This window comes from Toxoplasma gondii, chromosome X, assembly GCF_000006565.2.
Source record: "Toxoplasma gondii ME49 chromosome X, whole genome shotgun sequence".
NCBI classification, from domain to species: Eukaryota; Apicomplexa; class Conoidasida; order Eucoccidiorida; family Sarcocystidae; genus Toxoplasma; species Toxoplasma gondii.
Window position 1 is genome coordinate 3,761,581 of NC_031478.1, and position 19,802 is coordinate 3,781,382.

At 52.6% G+C, this 19,802-nt stretch overlaps 3 protein-coding genes across 3 annotated transcripts; 2 read left to right on the plus strand and 1 right to left on the minus strand.

Annotated features, from left to right (window-relative positions):
- Nucleotides 1-68: 68 nt before the first annotated feature.
- Nucleotides 69-3,962, plus strand: TGME49_223520 (EF hand domain-containing protein). The gene is made up of 14 exons (XM_018780004.1): nucleotides 69-367; nucleotides 432-1,411; nucleotides 1,469-1,508; nucleotides 1,566-1,602; nucleotides 1,663-1,847; nucleotides 1,903-1,968; nucleotides 2,029-2,049; nucleotides 2,102-2,149; nucleotides 2,210-2,351; nucleotides 2,407-2,471; nucleotides 2,523-2,587; nucleotides 2,642-2,786; nucleotides 2,843-2,874; nucleotides 2,928-3,962. Exons 1-14 carry the CDS (start codon nucleotides 191-193, stop codon nucleotides 3,073-3,075), a joined length of 2,151 nt encoding a protein of 716 aa, XP_018635898.1. The 5' UTR covers nucleotides 69-190; the 3' UTR covers nucleotides 3,076-3,962.
- On the minus strand, nucleotides 3,061-9,083 carry TGME49_223510 (hypothetical protein). The gene is made up of 7 exons (XM_002365996.2): nucleotides 7,601-9,083; nucleotides 6,664-7,254; nucleotides 6,040-6,187; nucleotides 5,442-5,541; nucleotides 4,868-4,992; nucleotides 4,414-4,653; nucleotides 3,061-4,153 (listed from the first exon to the last, which is right to left on the minus strand). The coding sequence occupies exons 1-7, from the start codon at nucleotides 7,678-7,680 to the stop codon at nucleotides 4,079-4,081; spliced, it is 1,359 nt and encodes a 452-aa protein (XP_002366037.1). The 5' UTR covers nucleotides 7,681-9,083; the 3' UTR covers nucleotides 3,061-4,078.
- Nucleotides 9,084-11,643: 2,560 nt separating this feature from the next.
- On the plus strand, nucleotides 11,644-19,294 carry TGME49_223500 (hypothetical protein). The gene is made up of 6 exons (XM_002365995.2): nucleotides 11,644-14,889; nucleotides 15,974-16,138; nucleotides 17,398-17,526; nucleotides 17,707-17,805; nucleotides 18,426-18,518; nucleotides 18,822-19,294. The coding sequence occupies exons 1-6, from the start codon at nucleotides 12,121-12,123 to the stop codon at nucleotides 18,903-18,905; spliced, it is 3,339 nt and encodes a 1,112-aa protein (XP_002366036.1). The 5' UTR covers nucleotides 11,644-12,120; the 3' UTR covers nucleotides 18,906-19,294.
- The last annotated feature ends 508 nt before the right edge of the window (nucleotides 19,295-19,802 follow it).

Genomic DNA, 19,802 nt, shown 5'->3' on the forward strand with positions numbered 1-19,802 from the left:
GCTGCATGCCTGTGAATCAGGTGTACGCACAGCTGGCTGTCGACACGTGACTCTGTTTCGCTTCCCGTTGTCAGATCCGCGAAACGTAGAAAATTAAAGCAAGTCACGTAGGTGAAGGAGACGACCGAGAACTTGTCCATGTTGTCTGATTGGTGTTCAAGCAGTTTCTGGAGCAGTAGTAGTCAGGCAAATGAGGCTCCTCACAAATTGCCTGGCTTTGCTGACCTGGGCAAGGGTTCCCAAGCCAGGTGTTCTGCTCATGGGAGTCGCGGTGTTGTCAACGGTTGCTGAAGCGCTCCCTTATAGCCCTGCCCTGCAGAATAAATATGACATCAAATCGGCAGTCAGTCGCGCCACGACTATTAGTGTAAGCTGAACACATTGTCTCAATTGAAAAATGAAAAGGTGGAACGATTCGTGTGATGTCACAGGCACTGGAGGAAACGTTTTTACAAGCGCCAGCCGAAGAGTCTACTCGGGAAAATGTAGAGAACTGGATCACCCTTGGTCTCTTCCTTTTCATTATCGCTTGTTCTCTGATCTTTGAGATGGCTTTCGACAGCACGGAGGAATTCCTGACATACAGAGGCGTGACATCACTGTTAAAGATGCTACGAGGTGCCTACAAGGAACTGACCATTTTGGGCTTCATCAGTCTTACATCGTTTGCCACCGTACGCCTCGGGCAAATGCAGAGACTCAACGACACGTATTTAGGTGTCTCAAAAACAGAAGCAGCAGCGCTCCGCGAGGCAACAGAAGCCGGGGAAACTCTGTCACCGCCGACCCACCTAACGGAGGTCTTTGAGGAGATACATGTTCTCATTTTCATTATCATGTTCCTATTCATTCTCGCCGCTGCAGTCTTTACCTTAGTAGGCTACCGCCTTCTGAGGAAGTACGAGTATTTCGACGCCAAGACTGAAACGGACCTCCGAAACGACGTCACAATGCTGCAGACTTCTGCGGATGTTAGCGAGCAGCACGTCAGCGAGTCTCTGATTTACTGGGGCCTTCGTCAAAGATTTATTTACCCCTCGATCCCGTTGGTTCCAAGGCCACGGGAGCGAGAAACTGGCTATCCACAGTTTTCGTTCTCGGACTACATCAGCTATTGCTTTGGCGAGACTCTGACGGGAATGGTCGAGCTCCCCCCTTCCATCCTGATTATATCGTTCTTTATCGTGTTACTCCTCCGTCCCGCCCTCGACCTGTCTGGGAGAGAAATCATAGTATTCATGATTCTGATGGCATTCGCTCTCCTCGGAATGACGGCGCTAGCAATGATGTATACAAGATACATCAACGAGAAACTACAGCCTCATTCAGCGAAGTTGCGAGAATTCTTTGGGGAGAAAAGAGCAAGTAGCGATCAGATGCGACAGGCCATTGCCGCCCCCATAGATGACAGGTAACGAAAATGTGAACCTTTCTCCTCTTCATGGTATTCCAGATCCTGAATTCACAGACCCTTCGCAGTCGTGCGGTCCACGCTTCCTTGGCGCAGAGTACGCGTGCCGGTGCTCTCCAGCATGTACGCATAGCTTCACTGTACGACCCTTCAGGTTAGTAACAGGGCAGCGACCCTATTCCCATTTGGAAGTAAGGGTTGAGTTCATCACTTTGACATCTGAAAACAGTACACTGCGCACAACTTTTCAGAGCCACTGTACTTCCGGCGTCTTACCCAGTTGCTTCTCTTCTCACACGCCGTTTATACGGCTGTCCTACTAACACTTGTCACAACAGTGTCCCAAGGATCAGCGTTTGTATGGCTCGCCCACGGGTGGTGGTCGTACCCGCTTACGTTTATACCTTTGCTGGTTTCTTTGTTCATATGGGGAAAAGTAAGTGCCCAAACCGTTCTTGTCGGGAAGATATTAGTGCCATGGGAAAGATTAGTTCTTACCCACGTACTCCATTACGTACAGTGTCGATATGCTAGCTTCATATGACGTGATACGATCGGTAAGTCAAAGCTGATCAGACGTCGTGCGAATGTGGCCACACTGACATCGTCTCCTGTAGGTAGAGGCCCGCCAGGACGCGGTAAGCGACATTAGAGCCCCGCAGGGAAACGAATTTTCTCAAAGGCAAGCAGGCGGTCCTCGAGAAAGACCATCGTTATCTTGTTTTCATGATGCACGAGGTAACACCTACAGGAACACCGCTACATGACACACACAAGCTACATCGATTCCTTGCGTAGGCAGAAAAACTCGAACAGGGCAAAAAGGTGCAGATTCAGCGGATCCTTTCACAGTATGATCAGCTACCGAAGGAGGCGAAAAGATCAATCGAGAGCACTTTCCGCGCACTGGCTTCTTCTCCAGAAAAGTTTCCAACAGCTAGTAAGGGTCCACAAATTGCTGAAATCTGAACATCACTGTCCACCCCGGTGTGTAGCCGTGCCAGGTGTCGTCACGAAGAAAGATGTGAAGGAGGTTCTACGTTGTCTGAACATTCAGACCGTAAGAAGAAATAGGTGTGCTTTCCAAGCAATGTGGTAGCAGCCTGTTCAGGGAACGAAAGACGACGCAACCCTTTTCTTGAACGAGTGGTTTGACGCAGTGGATGATACCGGAAGGTGAGCCCGCCAACCACCACGAGAAACGCTCATCTCTACACAACCTGCCGTCAGCGGCTATGTCAACTTTGATAAATTCAAAGCACTCATCATGCTTCTGGGAAACTTCGGCGTGAAGCCGGATATGTACCAGCGGTTCCAGGAAGAACGGCTACAGAAGTTGTTCAGATCTCTTGACGCAGATCAGGACAACAGGATAGTAAGGTCCAATGTGTGTCAGCATCAGTCGTAGACCGTCACTATTCTTTTGCGCAGTCGGAAGAGGAGTTACGCCAAGCTCTCCACGGGTAAGCCCTTCGCTAAATCAGCCAACCTTGGATATTGAAGCTCCTCTCTGTAGGATTACTCCCCCGGTGTCAAAACGAGATGTGGATCTACTCTTCAAGAGAATGTCCAAAACTGGGACTGATATAGCATTCGAAGATCTTCGAAACTGGGCACAGAAAACGCAAACACGCGTTACCGGTCCAGTTCCGGTATATCGATAGTTTGCTGCACATTGGTTGACAACCGTACAGAATTAGTCAGTCCCGAAAGCCATAACACTGTGACAGAATCTTCAGAGTGAAAGTCGTGAATGTTGACAGCGAATAGCATTAATCACAGTCGCATCCTTACACCATGGCACCATGAAATGCGAGAGCATCCGGTATTGCTGGAGGAGAATTATTGGGCCTCCAGAAGGACGTAGAAATCCATACCTTCCATGGTTTCCTTGAATCTTCTCGTTGAGAAAATGCACGGTGAACTAGGTAGACTACTTCACCTGCGAGAGCGTACGCTCCTAAAACATCCTGCGTATTGTCCACCTCATTTTTCGTCGTTCCACACCAAGGCGATACATAACCACACCCCAAACATCGACCGTTCAGTTGATTACCCACAATATAGATAAAAGTGAAGTTTACTGTGGGACACATTGGGTGTCACTGGAGAAGATGATAACCAACACCCTTCGTGACAAAGAGTCCGGTGAGATAGTTTACTTAAATATTAGCATTGCGGGCCATACAGCATTAGCAACTCGGTGCAAAACCGCATCCGCGGTTCCCCGGATCAGGGCTTCAGCTGCTCGATCGCATCCACACAGATTCCATATCAGTCGGGCTCAACCACGCCACGTTCCTGCAGCCTTGTCTTCTCCGTTGGATTGACTGATGCAGAATGACAGTGAGAGGCCCCCGCTCCACAGCATCCGGTGTGTGCCAAACGCTACCGCGAGGATTACGCACATTACAATGCAGCACAAAAGACGGACACCGCAAGAACGACAGTGATACATATGGCGGCTTGTGTTCATAAACATATTCAATCGTATCTGTGCTTCCTCACCAAATAATCGAGAAATTAGCGCGCATCAACCCCAAGCGTGTACCACCGAATTATTGAAGCCTATACTCACTGTCAGAGAAGTGCTGCCTTCGCGTCCAGTACAGTGAACTGCCATCAGAAATGGCTCACAACCGAATCCCCCACCGAGTGCACATAACGTCAACCGCCATGGCAATTCGACGCCCACACATTACAGAAGTGAATGAAGTCTCCGATGTGCTTGTAGTACGCTTCCTGAGAATGTCAGCACAAGAAGACAGATGCAATTGCTGAACCTCCATGTGACACACACTGTCGGTGTGCTTATATTTGGTGCTGCTCCTGCCAACACGGAGAACACTGTGTCCCCGAAAACCGTTGTTGGCGCACGCCTATGGTTCTTTCCCACTTCGTATTTCAGAACACTGTTCTGGCTGACACAAAACCCCTGGCTGACCCTGCCATCTACCAAAGACCAGTAGACCACCGATGTGGACTGCACAGTCAAGACTTACCCCAGACTTCTGCTCAACGTCGTTATGGTCGGCGTTTCCCACCCACCACACCTGTACGCGCTGCGAGTGCAGTTCGTCCATGGCAGCTGCATTCAGCTGCGTCTCCTCGTTCGGAGATTCAGTGAGTCGCTTCTTTCCTGATGCCTTTTCTCTCGCCCGTTTGCGCTCCAGTTCCTTGAACCAGTCCGCGTCTGCAGCCGCCGCCGCGTCTTGCAGTCTTTGTGAGTGAATCCACGAGACCTGCGTCGCCACTCAGTGTAGCACAACCCGGTTCCTCATCAGGCTGCATTGTCGAGTGAGAGGGAGATGGTGCACATCCCCAGGCTTGTCCTCCATTCTCCTCCCTCTGTTGGCGTCTCGAAAGAAACGCATGACTGCGCGATTCGCCCACACGTTCCCTTCTGAAACAGCCACGCGCTACCCGACGTTACAATGGTAAGCAACCGTAACGTACCTGCCTGTCGAGCTGCCCATGGATAATCAGAACTGGCGTTCTCTTGACCTTCTTTAGCTTTTCAACATTAGGGAAGGCGTCAAACCATGGAGACTTTTTAATGTCGTCGAAAAACAAGCGCAGGCCTGCATTAGCAGTTCGGAAACAAGGAAATGAGGAACTGCTTGATAAAGGTGCAAGATAACACAACTTGTCCCGTGGCTGCGGTATGGGAGGACTGAGGACTCCAGTAGGCACGGCCGCCTGAGCATCCACGTTCGTTCTGGGTAAAAGGAATGTATGCACCATCTAACTACAGAACAAAAACGAGCTCAGATCGCCCTGATTGTCTTTGTTGCACTGACACACGGTGTTTAACTGGTTCGATTTTTACAATAATTATCATCTTCTCTGACCAGTTTCTGGACCTCCCCATGCACAAACGAGAGCAACGAGGACCTGCCAATGAAAAACTGCTCGCAATATCCATATCAGGGCCTCCGCACAGAGAGTCCACCTCCCGCAAGAAACACTAGGAAACTGCGAATGCTAAGCATATGCGTGTTATCTCTTTCTTCCACGCTCGCAACCTCACCAGATGCGATAGAAGAGTGCAGGACGACGCCGCCAACAGGAAAGCTTTTTTCTCGCATTGCCAGATCGCAGCAAGGAGCAGACCCAACACTGTGGCCGTACTGCAGAAAAACGAACACTGAGCATAGGGCACGCTAGGCGTTGGCTCACAGCGCATCAAGTCGGTCGACTCCACGATGTCCCCGCCGGTGGACACAGAATGGCCAAGCAGATGCTACAGACAAGCGATTCGCTCTTTGAATGGAGCGTACTTAAACAAGCATGTGCTGCTTCCCACCTGCACGCCTTTCTTGGTGACGGACGACTCACAAAAGACAGTCTCGTCACAGCAGAATGAGACAGACATCGCAGCATGTCCGGATACCGGGAAATGCATGTTTGACTCTGAATCACGTGAAGGAACAGTGCTGCAAGACACAAGTCCACTACTAGGGTACGCCAGCGCTTCTCAACAGACACGAGAGATACAGTGGACAGGAGCAACGGTTGACGCGAACTTGGTAGATCCAGGGTATTCTCACTCGTCTAGAAAACGGCTGACACACACGGTGGCTCTTAAAAAGGAGTCTTTCACAACCTGATTTCTTGCGTTTCCTCACCAGAATTATCTGCCGAGGCGGCACGTGAAGCATCTGAGTAGCGTACGTCCAGACTGCTCGAATATTTCTGTACAATGCTTTTTCAGACGTCTTCCCCCCGCTGCAGCCATATCCACTGTAGTCGTACGCCAGCACATTTACTCGACACCTAAGAAGCCAAAACACGAGGATCCGCGTTCAACTGAAGAACAACCATTCTTTCCTTCAGTAGCAGTAGCCCCAAGTCAAAACTAGCTTCGCCGGATAAAGCATCCGGCTGCGGATTCTCCGAAACTCTCACCGTAGTATTCCCTCACGATACAATACCAAACCAAACAGGACCGAGTACAGACAGGCGAGTTGAGGAGAGTCCAACACCGTCATGTCACGCACAGTCGTCGGCCTCCTTGAGGCTTCTAGCAGAAGCCAAGGCATCGCGACCCCGTGCAGTTCCCCGTGGCGCGGGGACCGTGGCAACGAAAATAGACCCTATCATGTCTCCCAATCCCCATAGGCTTCACAGAAGCTGTGTGTTACAACATCTACTTGAAACTTTTGCATGAAGCACCTGGCATTCGTGCGCAGCCCTCTACCCTAGGAGAGCGCACGAGTTCCCAACACTGTTCCACACCCTGGGCAACTCACTTGTAGGCGAGACGATAGTAGAGTCCGAACATGAAGCCGATGTCCGTACTGTTCCCGTGAGAAAAGATGATGCATGGAAGCCGCTTTGCGCTCTCATGCATCACCTGATCGTCGCAGCTGTCTGCTCCCCCAGCCAGCGGCCCCGCCGCCCCCCGCGTCTGTTCTCGCGCGTTCCCCTCTCCTGCAGGAAGCACAGAGCTGGCGGGACCTTGCCCAGACTCCGACTCTGAGAGAGGCCCTGTGGAGGACGAGGAGGGAGAGAGAGGATGGTAAATGAAGAGCGCCGCGAGCTTGACTCTGCCACACGGAATCGACAACACCTTCAAGCGCTCGGGCAACCCCGTACGTTGGAGCAATTGCTGCATGCTCTCGCGTTGAAGCTGCTGCGCGGGCGGGTTGTCCGGCTGCGCAGTGGCCGCTCCAGACGCGCTATTGATGCTGTCAGCGGGAGGCGCGGACTGGTTGTGGCTCTGGCGATGAGAGTCCGAAGACCCATCATAAGTGTACAGCTGACCCTGCGGTCCGATCGAGTAGCCGGCGGGCTGAGGCGGGTAGAAGGCTAGACGACGCACGATGGACGAGCGACAGCCCCTGCAGACAGACGCAGAAAAGACGCGGACAACAGCTGTGTCCGACGGACAGATGCGGGGAAAAACACCGCTACGGAGTGGTAAGGCTGAACCAGAAAAAAGACGTACGGGTAATGGGAGCGGATATGATGGAAGGCGCACGCAACAAGGCGAAAGTGCAACGAAATTCTAGACACCACGACCAAGCGACAAAAAGAGAAGCCACGTTACCAAAATACACAAGACAGGCAAACACTTTACCGACCCGCCCCAGATGTACATACGCCTGGATGTGGCATAGCGCCGCTGCCTCCACACAGTTCACCTTCGAGTGCCCGGCATGAAGAATTAGCCACTTTTAAACTTACATCGCCGCCAGGCAGCCAAAGACGCACATCGTCGCGCATCTGTTAGGCGCGCCGGACTTGTCGGACTCCGCTTCTTCCATTTTCGCCTCCGGAGTTAGACCCTGGGCCTTGGAGTTGTCTGCTTGCTTATACGAGAACCCCAGCGTGCCGGAACGGTCCTTGCCTCCGTTGAATTCGCTGGACTAAAGCAGATGAATTTCTGCACAGAGACACTGGCGTGTGGCACACTCTGGAGCGCTTCGCGCTCCACTTCAAAAACGGCAGAGTGTTTCGCGGGTTTGTACACTCTTGAGATTTTCTTGTTTCGGCAAAACGCCCACAAGTGTCGAACCTTACATTGCTTAATGCAACGCGGAGATGGTCACCTTGGCCGTCCACATAAAAGCAGAACGGCCTTACAGACGCGTATAGCGACCGCAGATGTCTGCAGCGTCCGGGGCACGGTGGACAGAGCCTCGCGCGCCGACGTTCAAGAGCACGTGGCCGCCTTGCGATTCGAAATAGCGACTCCGCTGAGTATTTTGAAATTGTTGATACGCACGAAATTCACAGAGACAGTGGCTCAGCCTCCGTGCTGAGGAACCGCGGCATCGCGCTTCCTCAAACGACGTGACCGCCACACGCGACACAAAGACTTTTACACAGCGGGGGTGACCAAGTTACCACCTGAGGCAAGGAAAATCTCCACTACCCGCCGCTGAACTCGCTCTGTACAGAGTGGAAAATTCGACACAGGACCGTGTTGCGCTCGAGTTCGCCACAGGCTCGCCTCGGAAGAAAGTTTGTGGCACGAATCCAAGCGCCGCAGAGAGTGGGCAGAGCCACCTTAGTGCGACACAGGCGCAGAACGCCTGGCGTAAGCCACAGAAATAACGCTGAGAGTACAGACGTCTTCCGCCTGAGGAATCCGTTTGGAACCGACCAACGAGAGGGAAAAGGGTCACAGAGCGCATGCAGCACGGCTGAAAGGGTCGTGACCAACCACTGTCAAAGAGCCCGGCAACTCAACGGCGTTTGACAGCGTTTTCTAAACCGCGGCGTTCTTCGCGGAGAGAAAACGTAGACGGACCTGAGAGAATGTGGAACAAACGTCGCGTTCCGTCGCCAGAAGCGGATGGAAACAATGTACGAATTTACAGACGCTACGAAGCCGGCGAGGTCACGAGTGGGAGCAGCGGTCACGGGAATGTTGAGAGCATGGACGCGACAGAGACGTGGCAGGGAAAAGAACCGTGGAAGCACATCGGCGCGCTCAGGCAATGTCAAGAAAAAATGTTTCAAAGATGCACGCAAAGAAAATGACAAGGGCAGCGCATCAAGCGGGCCGACCCCAAACTTGAAGAGTTGCGATGCCGCAAACATTGGCTACGAGACCCGAAACGAGACACGCACGGACTGAGAAAACGATTTGCAGGCCAGGAAGTGAAGACTATGTAGCCCTCGCCTGCGTCTTGAAAGGCAAAGAAATCAACGAAGTCCTCAAAACAAGTCGGTTTTGTCCGCCACTGCCTTCAGCCTAGATCGCTATGTCGTCGTGCATGCGCTGAAACAGTTCAAAGTGCTTCCAAATAGTTGAACACAACTACGAGAAGTTACGGGTAAAGCAAGGCAGAACATTCTTCTGTTCCTTCATACAGAAGACATTCCCTTCTTTGACGACTACTCTGACAGAACAAACCAGGTCCGAGAGTTGAAGAAAACGCTAAACGCCCCGTTACGCAGTAGCATGTATGTGCCTTCACTTCGCAGATTCCCCCTTTACGCCAGTGCTTACTGTCTCTGTTCGCCGTCCACCCGGTTTCTTGCTTTTTCTTACGGTAATAATTTATCCAGTTTGGCTTCATTATGTACGTCTGACAACCATTATGAAAAGCTACAATAAAGTGATGTAACTTCAAAGAAAGTGGTTCCGCCGCCGCATTCTGTGAGTCTTCAGCTTGTGGCGAGGGAAAAGGCCCTTATTCTTTTGAAATTTAGCTGCGGATCGACTGAGTATACGTTGCGTGATACGGTCCTATGTCTTTCTGTGCGTGTAGACACAATCCTGATGAGCGAATCTTAGTCACCAATGCCTCATTCTAGAGGGATATGCGTGTATAGGTGAAACGTTCGAAAATGGGTGCCGTTGTCAGGTGCAGAAAAAACAAAGCGTTTGGATTACAGCGCAGTGTTGTTCACGAAGAGCTAATAGAACATGAAAAAGACAAGGCTCAGCAAGAAACCGTAATTAGATCTGAACGCAGTCTCTGCCATCGGGTACTGGTCACGCGAAATGCGGTCTATAAAACTGCGTTAGGACCACTCACCGTAATGCATTTCTGATTGGGAATTAAACGAGTAGAAACTGATAAAAGCATGCGCACGTTGCGGGTCACCAACTGGTCCTTTCTCCATTGCACCCGACAAGATTTTACGGAGCTCGTGAGGCCTGCAATTTTTGTGAGAGGTCCATGCAGACCCTGCCGTGTGCACTGACCGGACCTCTAACGTTGCATTGTACAAGAAGAATCGTTGTTAATGCATCTTTTCTGGCTTTTCTCTCCGGGAAGCTTGTTATCTCCACGCCGTTTAGATAGGGAAGACTAGACTGTTCGTGCCATGTTACAGACTAAGCTGTGTTGCAAGATACACAGACAGCATCTGGTGTTTGCACAGGTGTTTTTTCTGGATCCTGTTGAATCAGAAACAAGTGCAGGCTGAAAAAGACAAGCTCAAGTATAGATATCAATACAACACGCAGTTATGCAAGATCTAGTAGCAGGCGGTATCGTTTCTACCGGAAAATACTACATATCGAGAAGCGTTAAGCAAGTTTTTTTTCCGCTGAAATCTCGACAGAAACATGGTTCGTTGTTGAGCACGTCTGCATAGTATCTAATTCTACAAAATTTCCGTTCAGGCGAGCTCAGCCTAAGCCCCTCCATACTCTGCTGGAAAAGGTTTGGAAACAGTGACTTCAGAAAGAAGCTGGGCGGTTCATCGTTCCCCGTAGTTTGTCTTCTCTCCAGATTCAAAGGAAGAAGGTGTTAAAATACTCCGGGCAACTCGATGAAACTCCTGTTCAACTACTTAAAAAACATCACAATCTTCAGGCGCCTTTCTTCTCTTTTTATTGAATCTTATTCCGTGATTCATTGTCGCTTCCTCTCACGTCTGAAAAACTGCGTACTGTCTCTGTAGAACACAGTAGGTGCAGATTTCAACTTGGACTTGTCGTTTGCTATGCGCCCGTATAGCTGACGGAGATATCAATACTTCCACGATGGCTTACCGTGGACTGTTTTGCTTACCAGCGGCGTTTCCGGCGATATGAACGCCGCAGTTTTTCGCCTCAGACAGAGCAGCGGCAATTGTCTTTGACCGACTACGTATGCAGGAGACGCACTGTGCACGTGAGCGCCTATGAATATCTCGTGGATTCCGTTCCGTAGGTTTGTTCTGATCGCAGAGTCGCCTCTTCGTGCTTTTCTGTGTCTGCTCTCAGTAATCTGGTGTTTCATGTCCTGAAGTATGACCGACTTGGATGGTACTTTCCGCACAGATCGGCAGATTCAGAGCTCGCGACACTCCCGACTATGTTTTGAAAAGACTCGAAGCTCCCATCACGAAAATCGATGTCCGTTCTGTCCTTTCGTTACCGTCTTTCCTTCCAAAAGACCTCACAAGCGCCACGGAAGTAGACGGCATATGTTCTGTTCTGTTTTTCTGGTCAGCCGAGCTCACATCGGACCTTTGTCTCGGCAGGTCCCAGTCACCACGCATGCGCACACACGACAGCACGGCGGTTGCCGCGCAGAACCTAACGCCTCGCTTTTCTTTCTCCACAGATGCTTTCCTTGCGAACTTTACCCCACTCCATTCGGCGCATTCATTTTATCTTTTGACATCTGTTGCTTGTGACAAGCGCACGTTTCTGCCTGCGTTCCAAGAGCATGCGTGGCTCTGCTCAAAACCTCAATTCAGGACAGGCGCATGCGCAGACGGCAGCTTCCTGGATGTTACAGAACATCTCTTCTGGAGCAGACTTCTTTTCTGGTGGAAAACGAATCTGTTCAACGGAGCGGATGCGCACGAAGGACGGGGGGAAAGAAACATTCGATCGTGGTCGCCGTACGTCTGTGCGGCGTTCCGTACACAATTGCCAGCATCGGGAGGCAGCGACCACTCGTAAACAATACCGACTCCGACAGCGTTTGCAAGACTTAGAAGCTCCGGTGGGGAATGTGTTATGCGTACCGCGTTTTTCTTTGTTTGTTTTCGTTGAACGGAATTCGTGTGTGCACAAATTCCCCCTGGGAGGTGGTTTACTTACGTTGAATTCGCTTATGTGTTCGCACAGTACACTGTGGGTATCTCGCCGTTCTATTTCGGATTTCACTCACTTGAATGACCATTTCTTCCTGTTAACTTATGTCACTTTCCCTCGTACTGCAGTCCAGCGCCTGGTCGTCAGCACCACCGCTGCCTACTTCGTTTGAGTGACAGGTCGTACGCAAAGCGTGCCCGGTCACTGCCCGAAAATGCCGTCGTCGCTACCGCTCTGCTTCCCCCGTCTCCCCCGGGGCCGAAACCTTCCCGAGGAGTTTTCTCAGTCCAGTTTCAAAATCCCAAGAGAGTTCTGGCGGCAACTTTCCGCCCGAGTTCGCGCTGCTTCACTCCGCGCTGATGGCTGCTCAGCGTTCGCGGGGAGAGGCCGGCTCCCGCGTGACAGGAGCCGGTGTACAGACACCCTAGCTGGGCGGCTTGCAGACATTTCTGGCACGTCCAGCGGCCAGGAAAAGGGAAGCATCAGCGAGATGCATAGCGTCACTCGAGTGACGACTCGCGCGCGCGCTGGACTTGCGACAGACGAGGCGAATTCAGAGCGCCTTCTCCGTACACACATGGAAGGAGGCAGCATCAGTACAACCCCGAAAGTGTCGGAAGACAATCCTGTTTCTCATTCGCGAGTTTTTCTCCCGTCTCCTCCAGTTTCTGCTCGACCCGCGCCTTTTCAGGTCGTCAGTGTCTGTTCCTGTGCGCCAATCCGTCTCTTTCGTCTGCCTGCGCGTGGTCGCGGCACTTCGACTCCTCCACGTTCTGTTTTTTCGTCTCTCCCTTCCTTGTCTGTGCCTCGGTCGCCCGTTCCCTTCTTGGTTTCTCCCGCTTCTTCGGTCCCGAATTTTTCCCAGTCTCCCTCCTCTCGAGGGTTCTCCGTCGCTTCGCGGATTCACTTTCTGAACAGCCGGACGCGCTTCCAAACGGCGGTCCACGCATCAGACGTCGCGCCACCCTTCCTGCTCCTCCCGCTGGCTTCCCCGCGACCCCTCCTCGCGTACCACCACCGGTTCCGGACTCGCAACCGAAAGAGAGGCAGTCGCTTCCACCCCCACCCTCTGCCTCTCCCGCCGCCGCCGCTGTCGCCGCCGCGCTCGGACGCCGCACACCTGTTCGCCGGCAAGCCACTGGCTGCCTCGGCTGTCAGTACAGCTGCTGGCCAGCAGACGCTTCCGCCGCCGCTGCTGCGGCACCTCCAAGGCCTATTTCCGGTGTTTCGAGGTCCCGAGTGCGACCCCAGCTGCGGGGTCGGTCCTGCCGGCGAGGCGGCCGGACTCGCGCTTCTCCCACCCCCCAGTCTCGTGGAGCCTCGACACCTGGAGGACTTGGCGCGGCGCGCGCTGCAGGCTCGGGGAGAGACGCGGGATGCGGCTTCTGGCGCATGCAAGAGCGACCGGCTTTTCTGGAGAGAGCTCGCAGCGCGCGTTGAGAAGGTCAGGGACTTGCTGCCGATCGAGTCGCTCGTCCGCCTCCTCACGATTCTCACGCTGAACGGCGCCTCAGGGACGGTGAGGCCGGTGAAGCAGATCTTCCAGGCTTTCGAGACTCAAGACGAAGACACGCCGGCGACTCCAGCGAATCGGACGGGCTTGCGCCTGGCCAGCGAGACGCTCCCGTGCGTGCGGCCGCTGCCGCCGCGACTCCTTCTCGCCTCCACGCGCGAATTCCTCGAAGATCTGAAGAAACTGTCGCCTCCCGCCACTGCCGCCTTGGCTGCCACTTTCGCCTGGAGCAACTGCGCCAGCTCTGCTCTGCTCTTCGCCCTCATGGAACGCTGGGCCTGGCGACAGCCTCGCGCGGAACCAAGTGTGCAGACAGATGTGGAGTCCGAGGTGGAACCGCTCGGGAAGAGGCGGGAGGCAGAGACAGGGGTGGAGGAAGAAGCCGAGAATGCGAAGAAGTTGGAGGCGGTGGAGACGCAGGGTCACTTGGGAGACTTCACGCCGGCGGACTTCGCCTTGTTCGTCTCTGCGTTGGGGCACCTTCTCTCTCAGCAAGAGGCGACGCACGTGAAATACAGCCGCCAGGCACGACATTTGCGCGAGATTTCAGGCAAGCAAATCATGGCTGCGTTCCGTGAGCAGAAGCGGCAGAAGGGGAAGCAGACTGCAGACGCGAACTTCGAGAACTTCGAGGAAACGAAGTCCGCGTGGCATTTCACTGCCGCCTTTTTCGACGGCTGCTGCCGATTCATGGCGACCCGCGCGGAGAGCTTCTCGCTTTTCTCCTTTGCCTCGGCTGCACGAACTCTCGTCGAAAACCTAGACGCCGTTGCTTTAGTCGGAGAGGCCGCTGAGAGCAGGGCGCTGGCGGTTGACGGCGAGGGCGCCGGCAGCGTGGAGAGTCTCGGGATCCATGGCATCTCGACTTTCAGCTCCTTTGAGGGGAGTGTCTCAAGATCTGAAAAGCCTCACGTCGCGTGCCCAACTCCAGACTCAGTGGAGGCGCTCGCGAAGGCGATCTCTCTCTTTGTGGCCTCTTGGGATGGCGGAGACAAAACGCATGGGCGCCTCGCCACCCGAGCAGCCAACCTCCTGCTGGTCGCGCGACTCCTCCGGGCCGCCTCGCAGTGTGAGCTCTACATACACCTGCACCGCGCGCTGCGCCTCGAAGCCGAGGGGAGCGGAGAGGGGAAGAGCCCTCAGAAGAGAAACTCTGGCGAACAGGCTTCTGGCGCCGGAGTCGACGACGGTGGCCGCGGGATCGCAGTCGACACGGTCGGCGCCTGTAAGACTCTCTTGGAGCACATCTCCTGCGAGCTAGGCCTCTTGCACAGCGAACTGGAGGCGCTTCCCCTGCTTAACTCGACCTTGGAAGACGCCGACGACAGTGCAGATGAAAAGAAGGCAGTGGACGCTCCCACTGAACGCGGATTTGTGCATATCAGCCCCGATACCGTTTACGTTCGGAACGAGCTACTCGCTGCTGCCGGGGAAAGTGCAGCAGCTGTCGTCAGACTCCACCACGCTAAGGTGAGACACTCTGGTTCCCTCCGAGAGGGAAGTAACAGAGAGATGCGATTGTTGACGCGAATCATCTACGCAAACTGGATGCAGCTTGTGGAGGAAAACTATATCCAAAGAAATCTTACTACACACCTGAAGACTCACCCCCATTCACGACTACACTCCGAGGCATGAAGCGTTGACGCATGAACTGTTTGTGGTCGCGTGCCTCTCGGTCTCAAGCCTTCACTGTTTCTGACTGCATGCGCCTGCTTGGGGGGTCACGTCGCCGTGTGAGGTAGGAGCTTCAGGTTCTTCCAGGGGCAAGAATCGTTGATTCGTTGATGGACTCAACGTAAAACGACTCAGCTGCACTCTCGGTTTCGACTCTCCACGGAAGATTCCTTTTGGTAGCGCAGTGCACCTGCGTTGGCGCCCAGCGCCTTGCTCGCAACGTTTTTCTGACCGAATCAACTGAGTGTAACCGCTGACAGCTCACACAGGCTTGAGTGTGGGAACAACTCGCCGAAGACGAAGCGGGTGTCTGGGTCTTCGACGAACTCCAAGTGTCGTGAATGTCGTTTACCAGATCGCTATCGGTGCAAATACTGTGTTACCATGCGTCTGCGTTTCACCATTGAGTCGAAAGGATTTTCGAAGGGATGCGTGAACATGTCCGCCTCTGTGCCGTCCATCTGTCGCCTCTGTCAATTTCGGTCGAAAGAAGGTAGTGGGCAGTGAGTCCGCGGCTGAAGAGACCGACAAAGGACAAATCCGCTCAAAGGGCGGAGTCGACGAGGAGGTACACAGCCTTTCGAAACGACATCTGTCTCATGTGCGTCGAAAGTTGAGACGCGGCCCTGTCTTCGAGGGAAGCGACTCGAAGCAAGAGGAGCATCCTGCGACTACGGAGACTTGGGTGCTCAAGGAATACATCGCGTGATCAGAAGGAAAGATGTACGGGACGGGGGGCTGTTGTGTGTGCACCCAGAAGAGTAGTTTTGCGTCAGTTCCCTGTGAAGATGCGCAACGGTCTCCTGACGCCGAGCAGCTGAGGCTGCGACAGACGCTCATGCTCGATTTGACTCTGTCTGGCTTGCTGCTTCCTCAGTCTCTGCTGCAGGCGACTGACGAAGTTGCCCGCGACTCGCAAAGTCTGCGAAAGGGAGAGGCGGAAAACGTTTGTCACCTCTCTACCGGCGCTCGAGTTGATCGAGTAAAAAGGTGGATGCGTGGACAACAGGCCGAACGCATGCAGCTCGAGACGCTTGGAGAGGTAAGCCTGGCCAGAGAGCAGAAGAGGAGAGGGGGGATGAAGAAAGAGGAGACAGAAGGAAGAAGAAAGAGGGAAAGAAGAAAGTGAGAAGAAAAGTAAGATAGAAGAGAGACGACTCCTTGAAAAACGACAGTTTGACACAGGGAACTGAAACGTTAGCGGTTAAACTATGTTGCTCTGCTGCCTCTTCCATGTCATAAAAAACCTAGGAAAGGTGATGGTGGAGCCCGGTTGCCACGAGAAGATGAAGAGTCCTGGGAAGCTCTGAGGGTCTTCGCCTCATGAGGGCACATTCGCAGTTTCCAGATCATACGCTTGAAAGGTGAACTCGCAACGAGTTTCGTAGATTTTTCGTCAGGCCATCAGATACAGATTCATGTGTAGACATAGGTATGTATATATATGTTCTTGTACAGATATTGATTTGTGTGTATTTATGTACATATTTGCATATATATATATATATATAAATATATGTAACATATATATATATATATATATATATATATATATGTACATACATACTATATCCGACCCCGCAGATATAAACGTATGCATAATCAATATGCACATGCAGAGAGAAACAACGAAGTATCCTGTGATGGCGCAGCTATGCAATCGCTGCCCATCACTTCTTTTTGGCGTCTGTGCCGAAAGCCTTTTTTGCCCCGTCGTGCTGAGACGGACTTCCGTTAACGTCGGGAGGTACAAGAATGGCACAGTTTCTTTAGTTTCAGTGGATTTGCCTCCGCATTTCAAATCACACGCCCACTCCAGGAAGAGACAAAGTAAGGGAAGCGCAGAGAGAGCGCTCTTCAAACTCGGTTGACGCACCTTGCCATCCCTTAAATCATAAACAGGATCAAATCTTCTACTTCGCTTGCGGCACTCCAAGAATCAGACCAGAAGAATGCAGTCCTGGTACCGGAGAAAAGAAGAGCACATTTTCCCTGTGTTTTTCGACACAAAAATCGATAGTGTTCGGCAGGCGTTCGAAGGAAAGACCGCATTCAGACTCTGGAGAGCTTACGAAAAATTCCAGGTCATACAGTGGACAATGTTCAACAACAAGCTGGTGTCCACGCGAGGCAGCTTCGCATGCACCAGCCAAGGGAAGACGGACAAGTCTCCGACTTCTCTGCAAAACCCTGTCACTGTGTCTCTTCTTCGCCTTCGAGCGTAGCAGATATGGGACGTCCGGCGCCGTTCGTTTGCTGGAAAGAATTCCCAGGCGTTTCGTCAAAAATCTGCTTTTGCAGCTCAAATCGGAAGCCGAACACCTGGCTGACGCCATCGATCGCGTCCTTCGAGAGAGAGGCGCAGCCGGTCTGCCGACGGAGCAGCTTGCGGATTTGATGGAAGTCTTTGCCCTCTGCGTCGGCGACAAGGTGCGGTTTCGAGCGTTCTGGTGCGTCAGCACACTTCGCTCACACAAGACAGACGGAAACAGAAAGGTTCCTTTTTGCCGTAATTCTGACACTCGGTAATTGCTCCACTTGTGTCGTAGGAGAAGGATCTTTCCCCCCTGAATGTTTACACTCTGTAAATGTTGGACTTTTTTGCGTCAGAGGGTCAGTCAAACCCCGGAGGAAACGTCCCGCTGGTTCCGACTTGGACTTGGCGACAAGGCAGAGAAGATGAATCAAGCGAATCTCTCGTCTTTGCAGGTGAGCAAGAAGCTGTCGTTTTGTCGGCTTGCTGTGACGGCTTGTTGGAGTATAAACTGTTGATAGCAATTTTGCCAGTCGCACGAGATTCGCTAAGTCTCCCTGAAGCAGTTGGATGCGTTTTCACGGCAGCGCTGGCGTCTGCCAATTGCGTCTCGCTGGATCCTTGCGATTTCCGACAATGAAGCAGGAAAGGTCAAGACCACGTGGACATCTGTCCAGGTGTGGCTGGGCAGAAAAAGCAAAAGTGGATCAAAGATAGCAGGTCGTACGCAGCGAACGCGGTAGCTAGAGTGTACAGACAGAGGAGTCCTTCGCACACAGAGCCGCCCAGTTTTTCCAGACGCAGCGGGGGGTTTTGGTGCGAGTCCGCAGAGGGGTGGACTGCCGCTTTTCGGCGTGTCTCAGGTTGCCTTGAGTTCACAAACATGTGGAAGGCGCGTTTTTCGAACAGTCAAAAGGACAGGAGCAGCCACCGTTGAGCGAAGAACGAACCGTCTGGGAGGATGAGCAAAATTCACGATCCGAGTTTCGCATGCACTGACCCCTTGCCGGCAAAAAGGCAGCTCTGCTCAGTGGCTGTTCATGTGCTAGATCGGAGAGTAACTTTCTGTGTACAGGCACTGAGCTCGGAAATTGTGAGGCGGTACGCTGCGCTGGATGTCAACCAGAAACGTCGGATAAAGTGGGCGACGAGACAGATGGACTGGAAGGTGAGGCACGGCGGAAATGCCGGTAAAAACTGCCCATGTTCAACGCACAGCGTGACTGGAACTCAGGTGGGTACGGTGAGTGCCTCGACTAGATCGTTTCCACAGAAAAGAGAGACGCAGATGTGTGCTTTCCAAATGCTATTCACACACACACACACACAGAGATAGTGCGTTGCCACGATGAAAAAATCCGCAAATGGTCACGACTGCCAGGATTTCTCCACCCGTCGGACGAGACGCACTGGAGATGAAACCCGTGTTCCACCGGTTTGCCGAGTTTCCTCCGGTTTTTTCTGCTCGCAGGACCCGTATTTGAACCACTGCCTGGGACGCTTTACGGCGGCGGTTACGAGACAGCGAGCGAAAGCTGCAAATATTCGAAAGTAGCCGAAAATATCCACTTGCGTGCGTGCACAGTTTCGCGGTGCGGTGCTGGGTGCTGTCCTCGGTTCTTCAACATGCAGAGTTGCCCGTGACAGATCAGTGTGTCTGCGTCTCGACTCGGTGCCTGTCGCTACAGCTTTCTCCCTACGACAGCCAACTCCTATCGTTTTCTCCATTAGCTTGTGCTGGCGGCCAACTTGGGGGCACTGCTCAGCTTGAAATTTCCTTGCTTAGTCGCAACGCGCCTGCTAGCCTACTAGCTCACAAGGTCGTGTAGCGTAGCCATGCCCATAATATGCAAGAACATCCCAGGAGATTTCGTGCATGGTGCGATACAGACACTTTCTACTTTCCAGACGAAGAGCTGTTCATCGCGGGGAAAATCATTGAGGAGAAAACAGCCTAATCACAATGTACGCGGACAACGCTAAACGCATCTTCGGACTCGATAAAAGACTAAACATAAAGAAACACACGTATCGCGAGCCTTCTTGTTTTTACCGTTTCTTTAGAGGAATCAAGTCGGGAGAAAAAGGCTTGCTGTTGCGGACGCAACGGAAAAGACCGGTTTGTAGGCGGGGAAGCAGCCGAAACATAAAACAGTTCTCAGCGCCGCCAGTAGGCCTTTTCTGGCATGTGCGTACTACGGTCAAAGAACACAAGAGCAATTTGAAATAGACTCTGCGTTGTGCTCGAGTTCAGGGCCCCTACTATTTACAGTTTGTGCATTTCCTGTAGAACGACAAACGACCTCAGAGTTCATCTGGATTCCTCTCATTTAACGCTGAGTAGCTCGGTCAGCGGACGGGTTGTCGGTTTCAAATTTCACTTTGTGGCGCTTTATGAATTTCAAAAGGTGACAGCCTTTTGTCTGTCTCACTGCACTGTAAATCCGCCAGT

Coding starts and splice junctions, on each gene's coding strand:
- TGME49_223520 (XM_018780004.1), top strand. CDS start 191: ATGAGGCTCCTCACAAATTGCCTGGCTTTGCTGACCTGGGCAAGGGTT. Junction 368..431: donor GTCGCGCCACGACTATTAGT/GTAAGCTGAACA, acceptor GTGATGTCACAG/GCACTGGAGGAAACGTTTTT. Junction 2,472..2,522: donor GTTGTCTGAACATTCAGACC/GTAAGAAGAAAT, acceptor CAGCCTGTTCAG/GGAACGAAAGACGACGCAAC.
- TGME49_223510 (XM_002365996.2), bottom strand. CDS start 7,680: ATGGAAGAAGCGGAGTCCGACAAGTCCGGCGCGCCTAACAGATGCGCG. Junction 7,255..7,600: donor TTTGGCTGCCTGGCGGCGAT/GTAAGTTTAAAA, acceptor GTCTGTCTGCAG/GGGCTGTCGCTCGTCCATCG. Junction 5,542..6,039: donor CGCCTCGGCAGATAATTCTG/GTGAGGAAACGC, acceptor GTTTTTCTGCAG/TACGGCCACAGTGTTGGGTC.
- TGME49_223500 (XM_002365995.2), top strand. CDS start 12,121: ATGCCGTCGTCGCTACCGCTCTGCTTCCCCCGTCTCCCCCGGGGCCGA. Junction 14,890..15,973: donor TCAGACTCCACCACGCTAAG/GTGAGACACTCT, acceptor CTGCTTCCTCAG/TCTCTGCTGCAGGCGACTGA. Junction 17,527..17,706: donor CCCTCTGCGTCGGCGACAAG/GTGCGGTTTCGA, acceptor TTTTTGCGTCAG/AGGGTCAGTCAAACCCCGGA.